We start from the raw sequence: 16,769 nt of genomic DNA on the forward strand, positions 1-16,769 counted from the left end.
ATAGTCATTCACTCTGTCCGCACTTTTTACATATCGTTACGTTTAGTACACTGTTAGGATTTAAAATTCAATAAATAGATGATTTTAGTAGTTTTCGGTCCTTTCAGTGAGTCGGGCACCATGTAGGAAGAAATTCAATGAATTTCCAGGCAAGTTTATAAAAGGAGGGGGCGTTTAGGAATTAACTGTTAAGCACCTGATTATCAGATTATATACGCGCCCGATTATAAGAGTTTAATTCAATTGTGTTCCCGCACCCTTTGCGGTTTAGCAGATTGCTCTAAAGGTATTGTCTTTTCTCAATACACTCTGCAGCATAAGATATATAAACTCGCTATCATATTGCCATTAATACTGCCAATTTATTAACTTCGAGCCGCTTTGCCTCAAAGTACTTTGTACTAAGTATTGTTTGATGTTATTATACATCATTCAACCATGCAACTTTTTATAACCTTGACCAATGTGTTGTTAAATAACCATCACGTTTCTTCAATGGTCTCCATATTGATTTACAGTCGTATATACTTACCCACACAGACAGACAGACAAATATGTAGTGACATTAAATGTTTAGACTAGCGATGTTCGCCCGTGTATAAGGAAGCGTATAAAATCACAACCAAGTCATTACAACGTTCGCCCTCGTTGTCACAATAGATCGAATACAATACACTACGATACAGAATACGACAAAAACATTTTGCTTAAAACCAGGTTATACTTTCGTCTTAACTGATCGAATTCGACCCCGACTAGTTAGATTTAAAATCTACTTCCTGCACGATGGTAGCAATCCCTTTGTCGACGACTCGGCGCAAACCACCGTCACCGTGGGTCTGGACAGAATCAAAGCAGAGAATTCCTTAGTCGGTGCTTCAAAATTCCTTGATAGTCCCACCAAAAGATATAGCTAGTGAACATATTAAAACAAGGCAAAAATAACTAGCAAACACGAACCATATAATTATACACAAAACAGTATTTATTATACCGGTATAGTTTTTATATTATCATATGTATTAGTCATTGTTGATCTAACAACCGGTTGAAGATTGTGAGAATTACAATTACTTGTAGTGCTATAAAAGTGAAAAGGCAGCTATTATAAGAGCACAAGGACACCAAGGATGTAGGTCATCATGGCGTCTGCATTCCCAGCATATTGGAAACCAACGTAATCATTTGGATTCTCCCGTAGCTGAAGAGGATTTCGATCAACTTCGTAAAGACGTGCCAGGAATAAGACGATCAATAGGAATTCGCTGACAAGGAGGATGACTTCAACCCAATTCAAGAAATCTTTAAAGTAAGACCAGCGTTGTTTGTAAACGAGTTTTCCTTCTCTGAAGAGAAAATACATCATGAAGAAGATGACCAGGACTTGAGCCAGAGTTTTACCGCCACTGAGGTAAAGATAAAACCGCGCAACTTGGTATTGGACCCTGGTGACAGGAGCTGAATATTGTGGAAATTCCACAAAATACGAAACGATGCCAAATAGGTTTGCATTCGCGTTGTATACGGTGAACTCTACAAACACGGCACGTGATTGGACATCAATCCAGCCGTTCGAATGCAAGTCAGCAACCACAGTGTAAGCAGTGACAGTGTCATAACCATATGCGATATTTTCCGGTACCAAAGTATTAACTTTGAAGAAAATACATGTATCTGAAGCCAGTTATGATAGGACAACAAAAAAACATATATTATAATTATCTCTATTATTTTTGTGCAATCAATGCAATTAATCAGGTTACAACATATTTTACATGTCATGCTGTGGTATACAGTATATACATAGAATATTGTGCGAATAATTAAAGACCATTATCATCCCTTATATCTAAGCACATATATCTAAGTTATTAACATAATTATATTATGCATGCAATCCCTGAATCTAAAATAGAAAGACGGTAACTTACTAACGTTTTCTGCCAAATTTCTCTTTGAAATCAGATTCAAGAATCTTGAGTTTCAAGTCAGAAGCTATCGATCACATGCAGTCGCCTGACGGTGCTTTTAAAAGCAGTCCTGTGATTACTGGATTGTAGAAACTTTGATAGGGTATATCCGCTATTAATGCAACCATGCAGCAATAGAGTTTAAGGCTAGGTTGTCAACAGGGAACTTAAATTGGTTGAAAATAAAAAAGGCAAAAAAGTTAGTAAGCTCTCGTCAATATATAAATCACAACCTATGGCGTGACACTAATAACTATACTTGTTATATAAAACTAACTATTAAAACAAATCGTGAATACACATATAGTAATATAACAGAAAAACGCTATTACATATTCTCGTGTTCCTAAAATTCCGCAGTTTTTTAGACAGCACACCATTATTGCCAAAAACAGTGATATAATTATATCGAATCAAATTCTGGAACCTCTCTGCATAGACATACAAATTGGCTCAATCGATTGTCAAACCATAACAAAAAGGAGTCAAGTTGGAATTTCATCCATAGAGTATGCACACTCAGCGACTAGGTATCATTAGCCTTTCTCACGATGACGAATATCCGCCATTTTTGGGGTACTTTCAATTTTCTTAAATGCGTTTAAACAATAATAGACCATAAACCATTTGAAAAATAAATTAAGCCTAAAATTAAAGACAGCCGCCCTGACAAGGTCTTGCCCTCACAAATTAAAGAAAACTACCTCAAAAATGGCGCATATTCGTTATCGTGAGAAAGGCTAATTATATGCGTCTATTGGGAAACTGAAACCGCATTAAAAACTGCTGGCTTTGCCAATGTTGCAAAATCGAATCAACTTCTCCTGTAAAATAGAAGACAAGTCAGTCGACTTGAAGTTATGATATTTGTTGATATAGCATACAGAACAAGTAATCTGTGTAATTGTGTAAGTATAGTGTTGATATAGTACCATGCAAAAACAACCCTCTGTCTATAAATATACGACTCATTCTACAAGAAATATAAGTTAATGTCTTCCTGCAGAAGTGACGGTATCAGACAACCCATTTCAAAAGACGATATTTAATTTGACATGCAACCAGGGGGGGGTGGGTTGACAACAATATCCGTGCATGTATAATACCTAGCTCTTCCCTGGCAACATTAAAAAATATTTCTAATGAAGATTTGTTGAATAATTTCATGTTTTAACTATATAGCTATTGAGAACCAAGCTTAAATAAAAATAACTAAAATAACTCACTTACTCTTTGCCATCTCCAGTTTCTGCATTATCTGCATTTGGTGTCTTCCCAGTCTGCATGAAGTCGATGCTCGCATACTCAGTTGGTGCATTTTTTGTTTCCGGTTGTTTTCTCCTCGACCCAGGCTTCCTCAACTCCTCAGAATCCAGAGATGCATACAACTGCAAAATAAAAACCACAGTTAATAGAACTGATTTTCTAAGATTGTAATAAAACTGATTGTCTAAGATTGTAATATATAGTGATGATATTATCTATATTGTTGGTAGGAACACACAACTCTTTGTCCTATGCTTATACTGTACTTTGTATATCATATTAATGGGGTTCCTCTCCCCTAATGCTATAGTAAAAATGTGTTCAGAAAGGGCGCAAATTTCAACGTCAAATCCAAATAATGGATAGCAGGAAGCTTCTCAACCAAGCAAAGGTTTGGTAGAATCTACTTGACTGTCTACATATAGTCCAATTTTCAGACTGTTCCTGATTATATCCCCTCCCCGTGCATGGTTGTTAGTGATGATGAATTTTATAGGTTGATTATTATCACACATCACTGCCTTGTCTAATCTGGCTGGACCCATTGCAAGATTACATATTATGATATGATGTCAATAAAGTTAGTAAATTGTAGTAAATACCTCCAACCTTCATTCAGGTGACAAACCTTATCTTACACTGTTGCACCACAAGAGATTATCTGGTTCATTCTGTTTTTAAATCACCATTGCAAACAAGACTAAGGATAATGGCTGTGTGTATGTCTTAGTTAGGTAAATTCATATTGTTATTGTGCTACTATGAGTTATAAACCGGGCAAACTGAAAATTAGCCCCACCGTGGTCAAGCAAATTTTTCACTTTCATCACAATAAGAAAGCGGAAATGTATACCAGGATAGTTTTAAAATTCAAAAACTACATATAAAAAGCAAATGAAACTGGCATTTTTGAAGGACTATAGCACAAAACCAGCTGATGCAAAACAATCTTCTTTCCGGGTCATGCATTCCGGCAAAATGTACACCCGCCACCTCTTTGTGAAATCATGTTTCTCCTCTTCACCTACCGTGTTCCCTTGTCTGTTGTCCTTATTTACCGAGGCATAAACGGGGGGGAGTGAGTCTCCAGCAGGCTTCTTTCTATCCTGCAAGCCTTCACCATCATCGGATTGTTTCACCGTATCGTAGGCGCCTGCATCTTCACCATGATCTTCCTCCAGTTCGTACTGGTTTGTAATCACTCTTGAGCCATTCGGGTTCACGTCGGCATTTCCTCTAAGCCTAAGGTAGCACAAAAACAGACAGTTTGCAAACCATACCAACACTTGCGACTGTAATGGTCAGAATAATTGGGTGAAACGAGAGAAGCTCGCACATTTGCAAGGATGTGAATAAACGACGAACTCATAGTAGAACTCATATATACATATATATATATATATATATATATATATATATATAATATATAATATATATTATATATAATATTATATATATATATACAGGGTGTATCAAAAAAAATGTCCCAAATGTAAAATTTCCGTTTTTCAGGATATTTTGCAAAATTTGGCAAATTTTTGTGTTGCTAGAGACAGTTAAGACTTATCTGGTATACCTAGGCCAAGTTTGGTTTTTCATTAACAAAATTACGTTACCGGGGGGGTGGTTCCTTTCCACTGATATTGAGAGGGCTTGCGCGCGAAAATGTGAAGCTGAAATTGAGATATTATTTAGCTGTCTAAAAGTAGGAAAGCTTTTTAATAAACTGTCAAAGTTTCAGGAAAAATAATGCATACTGGGAGCAACGCGCGACCCCTAAAGGTGAAAAATATTTCATTGCGCGCAGTGGATTAAATGCATCGTTGATTTTAGCGTGACCGATCTTATGTAAGGCTGGGCAAATGAATAAATTAAAGTGAGAAACTGAGCACAAAAACAAAGCTATTTATTCGTGATGTTAATCCTCAGCATGTCCACCATTTCATTCTAAGCAAACTGCGGCTGGTCTGAGCATACTAAACACTGAACAGCGAACCATTTGTCCATTCGCCTAGATTTGCCGGTGGTAGCGTAGGCGATTTGCAAGAAAGAATTTCGAACGAAATGGATAATAGGAGGCAGGACAGACAAATGTGGTTCGCCGTTCAGAGTTTACCATGCTCAGACGAGCCGCAGTTTGCTTAGAAAGAAATGGTGGAAATGTTGGGGATTAACATCAAGAATAAAAATCTTGTTATTAAATCGCTTCGTCTTCTTGTTCAGTTTCTCGCTTTAATTTATTCATTTGCCCAGTCTTGCATGAGATCGGTCACGCTAAAATCAACCATGCATTTAATCCACTGCACGCAATGGAATATTTGTCACTTTTAGGGGTCGCGCGTTGCTCCCAGTTTGCATTATTTTTCCTAAAACTTTGACAGTTTATTAAAAAGCTTTCCTACTTTTAGACAGCTAAATAATATCTCAATTTCAGCTTCACATTTTTGCGCGCAAGCCCTCTCAATATCAGTGGAAAGGAACCACCCCCCCGGGAACTTAATTTTGTTAATGAAAAACCAAACTTGGCTTAGGTATACCAGATAAGTCTTAGCTATCTCTAGGAACACAAAAATTTGCCAAATTCTCCAAAATATCCTGAAAAACGGAAATTTTACATTTGGGACATTTTTTTGATACACCCTGTATATAATAATATTATATATATAATATATATATAATATATATATATATATATATATATATATATATATATATATGAATAAAAGATTACCTACCTTTTCTTGTCTTCCCTTTCGTCTAAAATAACAAAAGATAAGAATTGTGAAAAAATTATATTATGCATGAAGATGTAGACTGTCATAGCATTAACGATCAAGAATCGCGATCAAGACAGCATGTAAATAAATAAATAACTGGACTGATTGTTTATATTTTTTATAGGCGAACGAAGGCATACCTGCCCAACTCATTGTATAAATCCTTACTCATATTAATATCAATCATTGAGACTCATTCTGTTGTGAAAAATGCAACTTGGGACCATGCTGTGGTGATTTCGGAGCACTAAGCAACGGAGAACGTTGCGAGTTTACTAAATTAGTGATGCTTTTTCTATGTATAGTTCTATAGTTCTTTCTCCGTGTTTTAAAATCACCTGGCAGTCATCAAAAGTTAAATCATATCTCCAAATGGTAAAAATGTGCTGGCCTAGCAAGTGCCTTAAGAAATGAAATTACTTACTTCCTTTGAATTTACAATAAACTACCCCACAAATGGCAATAAGCGCAACCCCACCAAGAACTAGCCCGATGATAAGAGGAATGTTTGGTCCACTTTCACCTATAAAAAGGCAAGCAAAATGCTTATAATTTAAGGCCGATAGGCCTTAAATTTCCAATTCATTGAGTTCAACATCGGATATCTTCATCCTTAAGAAGGATGGTCATAAAAAGCAGGGCTATAACGGATTAATAAAAAAAGGCAAATAATTAGGAAAATAAAGTTAACACACACGACCGTTTCATCATAGATGTTATACCTGGTTCTGCAGGTGTAACACTGTTGCTTGGTACTGTACGTTGTACTGTTGATGATGGCTGTATTGCCTGTGTATACGTTGACTGAAAAAGTGTTGGAGGCGTTGTTCGTATTGGTTCTATTTCACAATTTAAAAGGAATAAACATCAGATTTGACAAAATATTTGAAAGGGATAAATATACAGGTGCATGCTATATTAGTGTCTATAAATTAATGTAAATGAATTCTTTAAATTACCAGGATGTTGGCATAGTAATCGTATCGGGTTTATTTTTATCCAAATTAGTTAAAACAAAAAAGAATCCCTTCTTTTTGGCAGTACATTGGGAGTGGCATATATCACTACAATAGTGGTACAGTAAACCCCGAAGGTTTAACTGGCTTTCAGGTACAAGGCTCTATTAGCCTAGGGCACGAATCGGTTGTATGAAGTATCATAGTTGATTGAAGTGGGGGAAACAGTTTACCCCTCTTTTGTGTATTGTATCGTATTAAACTCCAAAGATTTAACTCTCCTTAATCAACTTGGCTATTTTGTACATTAATTACTAATCGACCTCATGCAATGCTATTACTAATACAAGTATCACACATAACAAAGGTTGAATGAGGTTGAGCACGGCATAAAGTATTATCAAGCCCAACGTTTGAAAAGTGTAAAATATACTTACTATCGGTGACGTTTAAAATCTTAGAATCGGAGTCGTTTCCCAGAGTATTATTTGCAATGCATTTGTATGTTCCAGCATCCTCCAGCGTAACGTTTTTAAAATACGGCATGTTAGTACTAACAACCTTAGTATCATTATAGTATATGATATAGGTTGCCTTAGGTTGGCCTTCGAAAGCACACGTTATTTTCACTGTTTGGTTAACCACAGCCGGATTCTGTGAAAATTTAATTTCTGTATTCGTTGGTTTGACTGTAAAAAGAACAAAGTCTTGTTATTTGAACTTAGTGAATTCTCTCTACATATATATAAATAATATATATTATATATATATATATATATATATATATATATATATATATATAATTACGAGTAGCCACTTCGTAATTAATCTATTGACTAGCGTCGTCGAGCTAACCGCGTCGTAACTGAGTCGTAAACTCCCATATATCAAGACTGCTGCAAACTAGAACAAGACGTGGACAATGTTGTTGTTTTCATGCAAATTATCATGAAAAATATCAGTTATACATGAAATATCAATTTCGCATGAAACCGCTCTACCATTTCAATATATAATCACTAGGCATAGAGCTAGGATGAAAAAAGCTCGTTGCTCTGCGGACTTCATGTACACCAAATTGTCCGAACATTTTTTCATACCTGATAAAATATTTCCTAAATAAACTTGTTTCGTTTGACTAACAATTTGTTTTAAAAAGAATAGATAATAATAAACTGAAAGTCCTCATTATATCCATAGTTTTTACGTGTTCAGCGCAAGAGAAGTGCGACGTTCGTTCTTCACATAAATATAGCCCCCAATCGCCGAACATGAAATTTATTGTATACAGCTAGTATATTATCTTCTAAATAATCAATGTTGTCCCTGAATGCCAAAAATTTGAAAACGGCAAAAATGTGAACAGCAACAGCAAAACGTAAGACGGGGGCTTACATTGAGAACATTGTGAAGCTAAAGAGCATCATCACTCACCACATTCATGCAGAAAAATTGGTAACATTTTCCGCGCGTATGGTGCAAAAGTATGCAAAATTTGCAAACTTTCCTATATTTTTGGCGTTTTAAAATTTTGACATGAATAATTTTAGTACGCTCTTTTTAGCTGTGGTGATCTTTTGGCAATTTTGTGCCTAAACTAAAAAGTAATGAAAGGCCTATTAGTTACAGCTTGTCCAACAAATTATATACTCAATGTATTGTAGTGTTACGTCACTTCCGGTGTGGGTCTCCGCTCTGTTTTACTGCTTAAAAAGATTCTGGGTATATAATTAAATATGACTACTTACAATTAACTATCACTTGGCATGATTTTTCATCAGTATAATTTATATTAGGGTAGCTGGTAGCCACACACTTATAAGTTCCAGTATCTTTTCTATTAATATTCCAGATATTTAACGTTTGATTCACTGTTCCAACATCACTAATTTTGACTCCATCTTTATACCAGGTAACATTAGGAGGAGGGTTTCCACCTTTACTTTTACACAGACATGTGAAGTTATCACCTTCATCTGGCCTAACGGGACAGTTACGACAATCCAGTGTAACATTTGGTTTCTCTGAAATGTATTAACACATATGCATCAATTACAGCAAGTAGTACTGATTTTGTGTTGTGGGTTTATACTAAAGGTTGGAGAAACGCCCATTACAGCGAAAAGAAGAGAGGCACAGAGGGAGCGGAGGGACTCATACATTAATTTCAAGAAAGTGGTTTTTACTATAACTAATGGGACCGTGGATGATCCTTAATTGGGGTGCATGGGGAGGGGGGCTAATAATCATATCTTCACGTGTGCCATTCTTATTTTCTTTCTGATTAACGATCTATAAGTCATATTAAAGAAAAGCAGTCGGGGAACAAACCCAACCTTAACGATTAAAATAATAACCGGCCATTGGAGATGATATGCAGAAATGGAAAACCTTTGAGTACGTGCTCACGTTATCGAAGCTATAAATATTATCACTGCATGAGTCACACATGTAATGCGTCGGATTTTCAAGTACACTAAGCAATAGCAAAGTAACAAACGTCGATGGGAAAGGTACTAAATTGCAGTTTCTAAGAAATCAGGCGATGTTCGTGTAGTTTTGGAAATGCGAATCAAGCTTTAAAACGACGACGTGTACAAAACCAATAGTTGATTATATTGTAAATAAAATGCAAGGAGCAAAGGTCTTCGCAGTAGTCGTCCTTTCTCAGGGATATTTGCAAATACCATTGGCCCCTGAATCTCGATATATAATCACAGCCTTCCCAACCCCAGACAACGGGCCACATCGGTTTAAAAGCCTGATCATGGGAGCGTGTCAATCCGGGGAATATTTTCACGAGGAAATACACAATATCATTAGAAACGTATCGAACTGTGCAAATATATCTGATAATATCTGGCTATGGTCTGAAAACATGACCCAACACTTGAAAGATCTCGACAACCTGTTAGCAACCCTTGAAACTAGTGGCCTCACCCTACGTAAAGAAAAATGTTCGTTCGCTAGCCCAAGAATTAATGTTTTTGGACACATCGTATCAAGCAAAGGCATACAACCAGACGATGCCAAAATCGACGCCGTCCTCACAGCACCATGCCCAAAGTGCGCAGCAGAAGTTCGGTCCTTTTTCGGACTTACTAACTATTGTTCTCGTTACATCGACAGCTACAGCAGTATAACCCCCCCCCCCCTACGTCAGCTAACAAAAGCAAATTCCCAGTTTCAGTGGACTAAACATCATCAGACCGCCTTCGACAAGTTGAAGACATCACTCAGCAGCTCTCCCGTTCTGGCTGTTGGAACAGTACTCCTCCAGCAACAGTCTGACATATCTTACCGCCCAGTAGCCTACGCCAGTAGATCACTAACCGACACAGAAGCAATAGTTTTTGGTTGCGAGCATTTTCATACCTATTTATATGGTATTGCAGCCCAAAAACCACCACTAGCTAGAATTGAACGCTGGATTCTAAGCCTTCAAGAATATGATTTTACAGTCTTTTATCGACCATGCAGGAGTGACAAACCTGGCAGATCCATTGTCAAGACTCCCACTACCAACTACAACACGTAGTAATATGGAATCATGCGCTGACCGATATGTCTGCAACAAATGACACCGTGTGCTATGGACACAGAAGAAATTAGACAAGTTTCCCTAGCAGACCAAGAAATATGGCAAATCAAACACGCATTGGCAACTAACCAACTCCAGCTACTACCCAAACCATTTCAAAATATATTGGACGAGTTATCCACAACAAATGGTGCACTGCGAAGCATCCGAATTCAAAACAACATTGAATTCATGGGGTGTTACCACGTCAACGCGAACGAATAGAAGAAATACCACCACCAATTCCCTCAAGAAGATCAACTCGTAATCGGAAAGCGCCGGAGTTTTACCAATCTGGCTACAGCTAAGTTAAACAATAAACGTTAATGCAATAAGCGTTATAGCCATGCATGATTAACATTATCTTAATTGGGGACATAAAGAGAGGACAATAACATAGTGCGAGAGTAAAACATATTGTATCGGATTCAGTTAAACAACGAAATATAATATATAAGCAAAGATTACACGTTCAAAGTTAATAGCGTATTTATAGATGTGTCTAAATTATGCAAAATTGCAACATAGCAGCAAACAATGAGAAAAGCACTGCTCGCAATTAAGAAACATTTGGACATTATCCTAACTTATATTTCAATAAATTATCGTGAAAATTGTAGTATAGCATAAATGCAACAGTTTGCTAGGAGTTCAAAACATGTGAACTCCCAGAGGCATAGCTTGATAAGTTTTAAATTATTCTAAAAAATAACGACGACAGTTTGAATATAATTTTAGTGAATACATACGAATTAATTAATTTGGGTTCCGCTTTTACTGGAACACCTTGTATATTTGTCAATGCTTTGTCAAACAAGTAATTACTATAATTGGTGATTAAATAAAGCTACTTACTTGCAATATAAACGACAACTGCAGATGTTTCAGTTTCAATTGAAAACTTGTATGTTCCATCATAAGTTTGATTAACATTCTTTAAAAGCAATGTCCCGGGTCTTTCAATTGCAACATCAAGTAAACGAGTTATTTTTGAAGGAGGGTCATTGTCAATTATTCTTCCAAGTCGATCATCATTGAATACACCATCACTACTTGTGAATTTCCAAACACGTAAATTTACTGCTGATAAATCATTATCAAACGACCACGTTATATTTGCTGTTGATCCATTTAACAAGGTAAGAATTTTCCCATCAGGCGGTGACGTGATTCGACCTAAAGACATAAAGGAATACTAATTTTTCTAAACAAAAAGATTCTAACTGAATATGAAATGACATGCCAAATCTGTAACCAAATATAGGCAATTTTTAGGCTTGTTCGAGAAATGAAAAATGTTAACGCTGCCTTGTGAAAGCCGAAAAAAACTGCTTTACAAATATGCTGAACTATGCACCTTAAGTGCATAAAACATTGCATATATAAATTGAATTATGAAATATGCACAGCATGCAAGTCATATAATAAATGTGGTATGAAAATTAAAAATCCTACCATCACATTGGAAGAATAGACTGACACCAAATAGAGTAAGAAATCCAGAACCAAACATCTTTAGTTTCATTGCACAGGATTTGAGCTCAATAGGAAGTCTATATATATATTATAATATAACATTTATAGTACCCACATGCTGATTGATAGAGAAACGTGTTTCTAAACTGTATAGAAACACAGGAATTTTCTTGCTAAAATTGACAAGCAAAGTAATGTAATGAGAATTTAAAATTGAATCAAATTATAATATTTGTACAAAATCTTATTTCACAGCCGGAGTTATTTCACATTTTTTCCTGTGTCTAGAGTCTTTCAAATGAATTAAATGGTATTCTTACAGCACCTAACCAACCTTTGAAATTTCTTGAATGAAATCCCAACTAAACATTACATCCATTGCACAGAATATCTTAATGAGAAGAGATTAATCTTGCATCAACTAAATGAGGACTTATAAATGATGACCGGCTTAAAATAACGAAATATATATGTATATCTGATATAACTAATGGAAGAACAACAAGGATGTAATAGCTAGTTTTGGGATGCCTCAAATAAATTATCACCCTTTGGACCTCAACTCCCTTAATTCAACTCCCACCCTTAATTAAACAAGTTTTATTATTAAATTCATATAGCCCCAAATCTGCTGTCTCTTTGAGGCAGCACTTCATTTGCAATAGTAACTTCTAATATTTTACTATAAAACTATTACCAAAATAATTCACATTATTCAATATGCAGACTGGCCAAAAAACGGTGCTAATTTTTGATCAGTTAATTTCATTGTCAGTTATAACATGGTTGAAAACAATGCTTAATATATGCAAAGTTTCCCAGACACAGTTAGCTTTAGAGACACAACATTTGCTGCATATAGGTGGTTTTAAAATGTGAAAAATTAAATCAAGTAGCAAATCATAGGAATTGTAGGTATAATGCTTCATTATGTGGGACATATATATATATATAAGTGTGCTACATTTCTTTGGGGCTACTTTTCTTTGTCACTGCATATATATTGCAAATGTTTTATAACATTTGTTATTATCAATTATATATCAAATATCATCAATGGACCTTTTCGGTAATTACATCACAACATTATTGCTTTAAATTTCAAACCACCTTAAATGAGATTGATTTCAAGCCACAAGCCACGTGCAAAAATGCAAAACATCCTTCTTCAACACATGCATGAAAAAGAATTTTTCATTTTGACAAATAAGTATGGAAATAAGCCATAACGTGAGAACAAGGCTTGCTGTCTTGGCCCCTCAGCCACGTTCTTGTGTTATGGCTTATTTCCACATTTATTGGTCAAAATAAAATATTTTTCATGCATGTGTTGAAGAAGGATGTTGCAGCTGCTGAAAGTAAAACTTAAAATCCATCTCATTTAAGGTGGTTCTAAATTCAAAACATTGTGATGTTAAATGTATTTATTAGTATAATAAAAGAGTTAATATTGAAGAGTTGGCCCTCGCGTGGGTTCCTAGCCGGGTGTTTGGCACGGGGGTATTTTCCCTGGGCCTTAGTATTCATATGGCTTGCCTTGTTGTTTATCTGCTTATTATCGCTTCGTTCGCCCCGCCTTCCTCCCTTGACATTCCACCCTTCGGGGGATGGTTTCCCTTTATTGTTTTTTAGTTTAGCTTCTCTAGGTTCAGTTGGTTTGCAAAGACTCCTACGGTATGTATCTAATTATTTACTATGTGTGCATCGTGTGTGTTCATGTTTTCCTTCTATGGCTTTCACTTCCGTGATTCCGTGTGACAGTGTGATCACGAAATGGAGAGGGTACCGTTTAGGTTCCATATCTGATGGACATACGCATGATTGAAAATGACAGTAAAGACTACGCATCGCCAACCTCGTTCTTTTTGCCGAGCTCGTTCGCTTCGCCGTGCTGCTGTCTCCATCCCTACCGATCCGCAGCAGGCATAACTAATTAGGTTACTATAGTTATAGTATTCACTAAGCCTCGCCTAGCCTCGTTGGGCCTTATCTGAGTATATTAAAATCTTGTGACATAATTACGGAAAAGGTCTATTATAATCCTTAATACAGTAACTGCTAAGGTTAGAATAATTTATGCATAATTGTGTGCGGTTGCTATAGCATGTATCCACTGCAGCTCTTGTAAACCATTATAAACATCCCATCTCCCTGAACGTGATGCAACAAGCCAACAACTCATTTGAACTTAAAACATAAACCCTTTCCTGATATGCTATTCACAAATACAGAAAACAGAAAGTAATATAACCACCCTTCAGTATTACAATACACTTTCGATGTATGCAGAAATGCCAATTTATTATTCCACACTCATATTCCTTTGGACTGGTGTCTCATAATTCTGAATTGTTAATATATTTTACCTCCAGACTAACGACAATAAGGGATAAAGATACTCGCTCGTAGCGTCAAAGTACAGTTAAGTTCTTCAACTAAGCTATAGCTTAGATTTCATTGCTATTGGCCTGTTGCTTTGGACATTTATTTATCAGTCTCCATAAAAGCAATACTGTACTTAAAAACACGAGCAGTAATTATTCTGTCAAGAAACAAATGTTATAGAACATTCAGAATTGGATGTTATCTCATACTTTTTTTGCAAAAAAACACATTGTTGACCATTAATAGCGAGGGTACTGGAAAATTTTCTTAGTTACGATACTCGGCGCTGTATTAAACTTGAAATGTACTAAGTTCGTACGCCATTAAAAAATATGATGCACTCTCTTTATTGAAATAGCGGCCTACATTTCAACCCAACATAGAAATAAACAAACGGTAATAAAATTATACTTACAACGACGTTTTTGTGCTTACTACCACCAGTGAGAATATCTCTCAGTTTGAATTAACTTCCTAGTTCCTGCTCCATAAAATAAACGAAAGGAATATTCGTTGTGTCGATCGCCATAAACGAAGAGGCGTGGTTTTTCAGTGTTTCCACAACTCGCAATTCAAATTTTCTTATTGAGCATATTTCATGGGATAATCATCAGGGATAATAGTTACGTCGTAACACTATCGTTTTAGAACCAACTTAAATAAGGTGGATTTAAACCCAGGGCGTGACGTGCGGAGCGGTGTGTTGTGTGTTGGGTGCTACACTCCCAGTTTGGCAAATCGGTCGGTTAAACGCGACGTCGGTCGGTAATAGCACACAAGCGTCGGTAAATAGAATAATTTGAGATAGATTGCACTGGGACAGGTTTATTAAATAGACAAAAATACAAACAAAAACTACACCAAACCGCAGGTAGTTATAAACTAGTCTAGGCGGGTATGGTGTTAAACACAACTAATACACGCGGAATCACAATAATTTTGTAAAAAAGGAAAATTAATAGCAATTTAGTTTAATTTAATACAGTAATGATCAGTGGCCGGTTGCATCAAGCCCGTTTAGCTTAAACGGTGGTTAAGTTCAAATAGAAATCAAGTCTATCGTTTTATTCAACAAGCAAACTAAATGTTTTTAACCTTAATACAAAGATACTGTTTACAACTACATATTCAGAGGGTCTGGATGGGGGGGTCTGGATAACAGTTAACAGTTCAAAAAAAACCGGTTTAACACTTAACAGCACATTTTTTTCGTTAACAGTTAATATTTCTTCCTAACAATAAACCTTTTTATTTTTCACGCGGGAAAGTTGGGAGAACACAAAAATGTGCAAGATTTAGTCAATGCGACAGCAGAGACCAACTCTATAGCATTTGAGTGCTCTCCGGGTTTTTTTCAAGTACTCAATAACTTTATTGAGCACGCCAGATCATTATCTTGCCTTTTTATAACACATTAAAATCATGCTAGAAATGAACGTCGAGATTCCCCGCGGTTTTGAGCCGGATTGCGCGATGTACTGTAGTAAGGAATGGCGTCAGTAAAGATATTTTCCAATAGATATTTGCATTGTTGATATATATCACATATACTCACCACACGACACTGCATTAACTCCTACAGTACCTCTGCACGTCAAAGGTCTAGTCTCACAGTTTCTCTTAATGTTCTCCCTGACCTTGACACGGCAGCTTCATGAAGTCTTAGCATGGATAATTCATCTCTGTTTAGTAGACTTGATACATCGTCACCATGCACATCATCAATAGGCTCGTGGTCACTTCCATCACTATCTGTGTCATATTCGTCTTCTTGTTCTTGCTCCCATTCCAACCATTCAATCGGCATTATACTTTGATTGCTTAGATGACTTGGGTCACTTGGGGTTGAACACGTTCCGTCAGAGAGATCAATGCATTCAGCGTGATGTGTATTGTCTGTTTGCACATCGCTTTCTTCTGGCTGGTATAAATGTGCAGACGACTTTTGCATGTACATACCAGGGGGCAGCGCGCCTGCCTTATCCTTCGTGGTTTCACCGCGAACAGTTCGCTGGCGGACTGGTCGGTAAGGTTCCAACCATTGACGCATAAGATCCTGTTTGTCTTTCGGCATGTCAACCGATGGCAGTGGTGTCATAAATGAAACATCGCTAAAAGCCATCTTACACTCTGGTACAGGATAATACGATGATGGATGAGTGTAATACTTAGCGGACCATTTTGTTGCTCGCTTAAGAGACTCTTTCACAATGGTCCCAAAATCAGTTGCATAACGAAGGAGGCTAAATGTTTCACTCTTGAAGTGAGACACAGCATGCAAGTTTTCTACCATGGTGGTCAGCAATGTCGAGAGGTCGAGGTCGAATGGATCGTATGTGGGATAATTCTTCAGTGTTTC

General features: G+C 36.5%; 1 protein-coding gene across 1 annotated transcript; it reads right to left on the minus strand.

The window, feature by feature from the left end:
- Positions 1 to 1,073: 1,073 nt before the first annotated feature.
- On the minus strand, positions 1,074 to 14,927 carry LOC114522751 (hemicentin-1-like). Its single transcript, XM_028543490.1, has 11 exons — positions 14,826 to 14,927; positions 12,005 to 12,102; positions 11,405 to 11,725; positions 8,718 to 8,993; positions 7,407 to 7,658; positions 6,736 to 6,852; positions 6,438 to 6,536; positions 5,972 to 5,993; positions 4,265 to 4,478; positions 3,201 to 3,358; positions 1,074 to 2,794 (listed from the first exon to the last, which is right to left on the minus strand). Exons 2-11 carry the CDS (start codon positions 12,072 to 12,074, stop codon positions 2,785 to 2,787), a joined length of 1,539 nt encoding a protein of 512 aa, XP_028399291.1. The 5' UTR covers positions 12,075 to 12,102; positions 14,826 to 14,927; the 3' UTR covers positions 1,074 to 2,784.
- Positions 14,928 to 16,769: the final 1,842 nt, after the last annotated feature.

Source organism: Dendronephthya gigantea, unplaced genomic scaffold (assembly GCF_004324835.1).
Source record: "Dendronephthya gigantea isolate DGI-Jeju-01 unplaced genomic scaffold, DenGig_1.0 000024F, whole genome shotgun sequence".
Lineage (NCBI taxonomy): Eukaryota > Metazoa > Cnidaria > Anthozoa > Malacalcyonacea > Nephtheidae > Dendronephthya > Dendronephthya gigantea.